The sequence below is a fragment of the Chenopodium album genome, chromosome 26, assembly GCF_948465745.1.
Source record: "Chenopodium album chromosome 26, dcCheAlbu1.1, whole genome shotgun sequence".
NCBI classification, from domain to species: domain Eukaryota; kingdom Viridiplantae; phylum Streptophyta; class Magnoliopsida; order Caryophyllales; family Amaranthaceae; genus Chenopodium; species Chenopodium album.
This window is the reverse complement of record NC_137859.1, coordinates 33,030,888-33,036,828: the sequence shown is the minus strand read 5'-3', so window position 1 is coordinate 33,036,828 and position 5,941 is coordinate 33,030,888. Positions and strand designations below refer to the sequence as shown.

Sequence of the window (5,941 nt, the reverse complement as noted above, 5' to 3'; positions counted from 1 at the left end):
TGGGTAATTCGTCTGCCCATTTTCCTTTGGCTCCTTCCAACCTTTTCTTCATGTTGCCTATAAGGATTTTGTTGCTCGACTCTGCCTGTCCGTTTGCTTGTGGGTACCTCGGTGTAGACGTGATAAGGGAGATGTTCCATTCCTTACAGAACTTGGTGGTCTTGTTGCTGATGAACTGGGATCCATTGTCTGTAATGATTTCTGCTGGTACCCCGAATCTGCTTAGAATGTTTCTTTTTATAAATGAGATGACATGCTTATCCTTGATATCCTTGTATGCTTCTGCTTCAATCCATTTAGAGAAGTAGTCCGTCATTGCTAAGAAGTACACTCTCTTTCCTGATGATGGGGGTAGCTTTACTATGTCCATTCCCCACTTCATGAATGGCCAAGGTGTCAATGTTGGATGTAGATCTTCTGATGGCTTGTGTGTCAAGGGTGCATGCTTTTGGCATGCTAGGCATTTCTTGGCGAACTCTGCTGCATCCTTTCTCATGCTAGGCCAGTAGTATCCCATTCTGAGTGCTCTGTTGGCTAGATTCCTTCCTCCGGAATGATTTTCGCATTCTCCGCTGTGTAAGGATTGTAATACATGCTGAGCTTCTTTTCCTTCCAGGCACCGTAAGAAAGGTCCTGCTGCAGATTTCTTGAAGAGTACATTGCTGATCAGACAATACTTGGAGGCTTTCTGAGCGAATGCTTGAGCTGTTACTTTCCCTGTTGGTTTCGTGTTGCCCAAGAGGTATTCCTTCAATGGTGTTGTCCAGCTGTTGTCTTCTTCTCTAGTAAGGCTCGTTTGAACTTCGTAGACACCCATGGTGATTCTTTCTCTATGGCTGGTGAGAATACGTGCACTAGGGGGATAGCTCCAAATTCCTCTGGGTTGATGTTTGATCCCAAGTTTGCCAGGGCGTCTTCTTTAGTGTTCAAGTTTCTGGGTACTTGTTCTATCTTGAATTCCTTGAACTCCTTAATGAGCTTCTTTGTGACTTCTAGGTAGGCTATCATTCTGGTGTCTTTTTCTGCATATTCCCCGTTGATTTGGTTTACCATGAGTAAAGAGTCAGAAATTACTTCCAGGTGTTGTATCTTCATGTCCTTTGCAACGGTTAATCCTGTGATTAGTGCTTCGTATTCAGCTTCATTATTGGTAGCCTTGAAGTTACACCTTATTGCCTGTTCTATCTTGTCTCCTTGGGGTGATGTCAGTACTACTCCTAAGCCTACTCCGCGTATGTTTGTTGCGCCATCTGTATGAAGTATCCATTTCTGTGCAGTTTTTGGTTCCTGTAGCGCCAGTACTTCCTTATGTGCTTCTTCTTCCAGGGTAGGGCTGAAGTCTGCCAAGGCTTGTGATTTGACTGCCGTCCTGGGCTCGTACTGTATATCATATCTGCTCAAGTGTAAGGCCCATTTCTCCATCCTTCCTGACATCTCTGGCTTTCTCATGATAGCTCTGATGGGATAGTTGGTATGTACTCGTATGGAATGGCTTTAAAAGTATGGACGTAACTTTACTGAAGCAGTGAATAAGGCTAGAATGATTTTCTCTAATGATGCATACCTCGTTTCTGCACTGAGTAGGGTTTTGCTTACGTAGTAGATTGGGAACTGCTCCTTGTCTTCTTCTCTTGTGAGAACTGCGCTGATCGTCCCTTCAGACACTACGAGGTATAACTGGAGTGGTTCTCCTTCTTTGGGCTTGGAGAGAATCAATGGGTTGGCTAAGTATTCTTTCAACTTCTGAAATGCTTCGTCATACTTTTGTTCCCACTTGAATTCCTTATTCTTCTTCAGTACTTCGTAAAAGGCTCTGTTCTTTTCTAAAGACTTTGAGATGAACCTGTTCAATGCCGCAATTTATCCTGTTAAGCTTTGTACATCCTTCTTGGATTTTGGTCGCTCCAGGTCTAGGATGGCTTTGACCTGTTCTAGGCTGGCTTCTATTCCTCTTTGTGTGACCATGTATCCTAGGAACTTTCCTAATTGTACTCCAAATGTGCACTTTGTGGGGTTTAGCTTCATGCCGTATTGTTTTAAGATGGCAAACGCTTCTCTAAGGTCTTTGACGTGATCTTCTGCCTTCTTGGATTTAACTACCATGTCATCTATGTAAACTTCCATTGTGTTTCCAATCTGTTCTTCAAACATCTTGTTCACCAACCTCTGGTATGTTGCTCCTGCGTTCTTCAATCCAAAAGGCATTACCTTGTAGCAGTATATTCCTTGACTGGTAATGAAGGCGGTTTTCTCTTGGTCGTCCTTGTGCATGAGGATCTGGTTGTAACCGCTGTAGGCGTCCATGAAGGATAGCAGCTCGTGCCCTGCTGTGGCGTCTACCATGGCATCAATATGGGGTAAAGGGAACGGGTCTTTTGGGCAGGCCTTGTTGATGTCTGTAAAGTCTATGCAGATTCGCCATTTTCCGTTCTTCTTCCTGACTACCACTACATTGGCGAGCCATTCTGGGTACTTTACCTCTCTGATCTTCCCAGTCTTCAGTAGGTTCTGAATTTCCTCATTGATAATCTTGTTCTTTTCTGGCGCAAATTTCCTTCTCTTTTGTTTTACTGGTGTATGCATTGGATCTACGTTCAACTTGTGAGTGATTACGTCTGGGGAGATGCCTTTCATGTCTTCATGGGTCCAAGTGAACACATCTTTTTCTTCGTCTAGAAAGTCGTAAATTTGCTGTCTGAGTTCTGCCTTCAATTCTGATCCTATTTTGACTTTTTGATCTGGATGTATGGGGTCCAACTGGACTTCTGTAGCTTCCTGTTCTTCTGATATGCTCAATTTCTCTTGGCCCAGTTGACCCTCTGATTGCTATGCTGAACTCTTTTCTGCAGATGTTGCTTTCAATGCTATCTTGTAACATTCTTTAGCTTCCCTAGGATCTCCTCTGATTTCTTGAATTCCCCACCTAGTAGGAAACTTAATGACTTGATGGTATGTAGAAGGGATGGCTTTCATCTCATGTATCCAAGGTCTGCCCAAAATCATATTGTATGAGGACAGAGTATCGATCACTAGGAACTTGACCTGTAGGTTAATCCCTTTTGCGTACGTTGCCAATGTAATCTCTCTACTTGTCTTTTTGGTTTCCCCACTGAATCCTACTAGCATTGTTGACTTGTTGACGATGTTCTTCTCATCTATGTTCATATGTTTCAGGGTGTCCAGCATGATGATATTTGCAGAGCTTCCATTGTCAACTAGGATTCGCTTGATCATGCAATTTCCAACTGGGAGTGAGATCACTAGACTGTCATGATGGCCTTCTACTGCATCGCTTTCTTCAAACATGATGGGGATGTCTATCTTGGATTTCTCCCTCTTGTCTGGTTGATCTTTATTACTCTCCTTTGCATGTCGCTTTGCTGCTGAATATGTTAAACCGCATACTTCCGACCCTCCTGATATGAAACAAATGGTTTTGACAATTGGAGGTGGAGTGGGAGGACCTCCTTGCTTAGACTCCCTTTCCTTCCCTAGAGCTTTAGATTTATCTGACAGGAGCTCTTTGAGGTAGCCTTTCTTCAGCAAGTATGCAACTTCCTTTCTGAGCGCGACACATTCATCAGTAGTGTGACCGATATCTAAATGGAAATCACACCATCTGGACGGATCTTTCTTCTCTCCAGGCCTATCGCTCCTTCTGGGCCATTGTACAGTATCTCCCATCTTGTTTAAGGTCCTTATTACTCCTGCAGGATTGACATTGAAGCAATACTCATGTAACTTGGGTGGAAGTTCAGGATCTTCCCTCCAATCAGAAAATTCTCCTTCGACAGCATTGATTGATCCCTCATCAAAGCGTGAACGCTGATACGACTTGAATCAATGATCTCTTCTAGGAAAGTTGTTGTTCCTTCTTGTCGGACGATCTTCATCTTTTCTGAGTTTTGGAGTCTTTCTTGCATATGCATCTTCTTCAAATCTGACTTGAGCCATTGCTTTAGCTTGCACGTCTTCAAAGGTCGTACAGGGATACTTGGTCAATTCCTTGTAGAGCTCGCTATGGTCTAGCAACCCTCTTCTGAATGCTTCAATTCTTGTAGGAGCATCACACTTGTGTATCCCAATCTTTTCCCTGTTGAACCTGTTGAGATAGTCCCTCAAGGATTCACCGTGTCTCTGCACAACACGGTATAGATCTGATGACTTCTTCTCTATTTTCCTGTTGCTGGCGAACTGGATCTTGAATAGGTTTACCATTCTTGCAAAAGATCGAATTGTCCCATTATCTAAATTAATGAACCAAGTTAGAGCTGGACCTGATAATGTGGCTCCAAAGCCTTTGCACATGATAGCCTCTCTGATGTCTCTAGGGATTGAGCTTGTCATCATCTTCTGTTTGTAAAGGGACACGTGCTCATCAGGGTCTGTTGTTCCATCATACATAGCCATGTTGGGCGTGCTGAACCTCTTTGGCACTTCTACCATGGCGATCTCTTCTGAGAAAGGAGACTCTATATAGCCATCTGATGCTTCTTCCTCCATGGGCTTTGGCATTCCAGGAATCTTGGCGATCTTGGCTTCGATTGCTTTGAGGTACTCTTTGACTACCTTCTCTATATTTCCTTCCTCGGATCCTTCCTGGCTATTCTTCTTACGAATTCCTGCATCCAAAGAGTCTAGATTCAGGGCTGTTTCCCTAGTGTTAGATCCTTTTTCCCCGTTAGGGGTATGAAAAGTACCTGACATATCAAGCTGCATGGCTATACTTTCAGTGTTCTTTCTGGTGTTAACGGTTTTAGAAGCAACTTATTGTATTTGGCTACGGAGGGCTTCATTTTGTTTAGTGAGACTGGTGAGTTTGGCTTCGGTTTGAACCTTTTGGGCCAACAGTGTTTCAATCTGGCTTTTTTGTTGGTCTAAGGTTTGACGGAATGCATTCATTCCCTCATTGATTTCGGCCATGGTAAAGGGTACTTGGTGCCCAGACATGGTGTTTATTTTGGTTTTTGGCGAATTGGTAGGTTAATTGATTATCAGCCCCACGGTGGGCACCAAATTGTTTAGGCAAATCTCAACAAGGACATATGAGAATCTGCTAGGTTTGAGGGGTAATAACAATCATACTACCAAAAGCATATAAAACTACTATGAACGATTGATAAAGCAATAGATAAACAATAAATAAGCAATAAGTATTCAATTATGTAAAGAGAATGAGTTCAGAAATACAATACTGAGCAAGGACAAGCTTCCTTCTTCAGTAGAGATGCAGTTCCGTAGATAAAAGTAGAGTAATTCGATTATATTTAGAGGATGCGTGTGTACATGAATGCTGAAAATATCTAATTACACTTATTTATACCTAGGGATCTCTAGGGTTTACAAATATCTTTAGAATATATTCGAAATGAAGAAGATCTTCTTGATTTATCTTCTTCCCTGTTCTGTAGGTGTATCTTTGGCAAGTATCCTCTTGATTGATATGTATGATGCTGCTTTCCTTGTTTACTCTAATCAAGCCGTTTTGCCTATTTTTGCTGAACCATTGATCTTGGACTGGTGCCCTAAGTGTAATGGGTCGTATGATAATACGGGCCCAACAAAAAGGTATTTCTAGAGGTGAAAGAAAGCGTCTCACTATTGGTTCGTAATATTATATTCCTTGTAATAACAAAGAAAGGTTCAAATATAGAGTTCAATAGCAACATTTTATCTTTATAACTTATGTATTGTTTGGATTAATATATAGGTGAAATGTTAGCCGGACCTGCAAAAGTTTATCTAATGGACGAAATTTCAACTGGGTTGGATAGCTCAACTACATATCAAGTATGCAAGTACATAAGTGAAATAGTTCATATAATGGACATGACAACAATTATATCCTTGTTGCAACGTACGCCTCAAGTATATGAACTCTTCGATGATATCATTCTCATCTCAGATGGCCAAATTGTTTACCAAGGACCGCGTGAGTATG

The 5,941-nt window shown here is 42.0% G+C and overlaps 2 protein-coding genes across 2 annotated transcripts; both read right to left on the bottom strand.

Moving 5' to 3' along the window:
- Positions 1-750: 750 nt before the first annotated feature.
- LOC145617055 (uncharacterized) lies at positions 751-1,449 on the bottom strand. Its single transcript, XM_081671755.1, has one exon. The coding sequence runs from the start codon at positions 1,447-1,449 to the stop codon at positions 751-753; it is 699 nt and encodes a 232-aa protein (XP_081527881.1).
- A 1,377-nt stretch (positions 1,450-2,826) lies between these two features.
- Positions 2,827-3,684, bottom strand: LOC145617054 (uncharacterized). Its single transcript, XM_081671753.1, has one exon. The coding sequence runs from the start codon at positions 3,682-3,684 to the stop codon at positions 2,827-2,829; it is 858 nt and encodes a 285-aa protein (XP_081527879.1).
- Between the last annotated feature and the right edge of the window lie 2,257 nt (positions 3,685-5,941).

Bases quoted from the DNA above. Each gene is read 5' to 3' on its own strand.
- LOC145617055 (XM_081671755.1), bottom strand. From the start codon at position 1,449: ATGAGAAAGCCAGAGATGTCAGGAAGGATGGAGAAATGGGCCTTACAC.
- LOC145617054 (XM_081671753.1), bottom strand. From the start codon at position 3,684: ATGGGAGATACTGTACAATGGCCCAGAAGGAGCGATAGGCCTGGAGAG.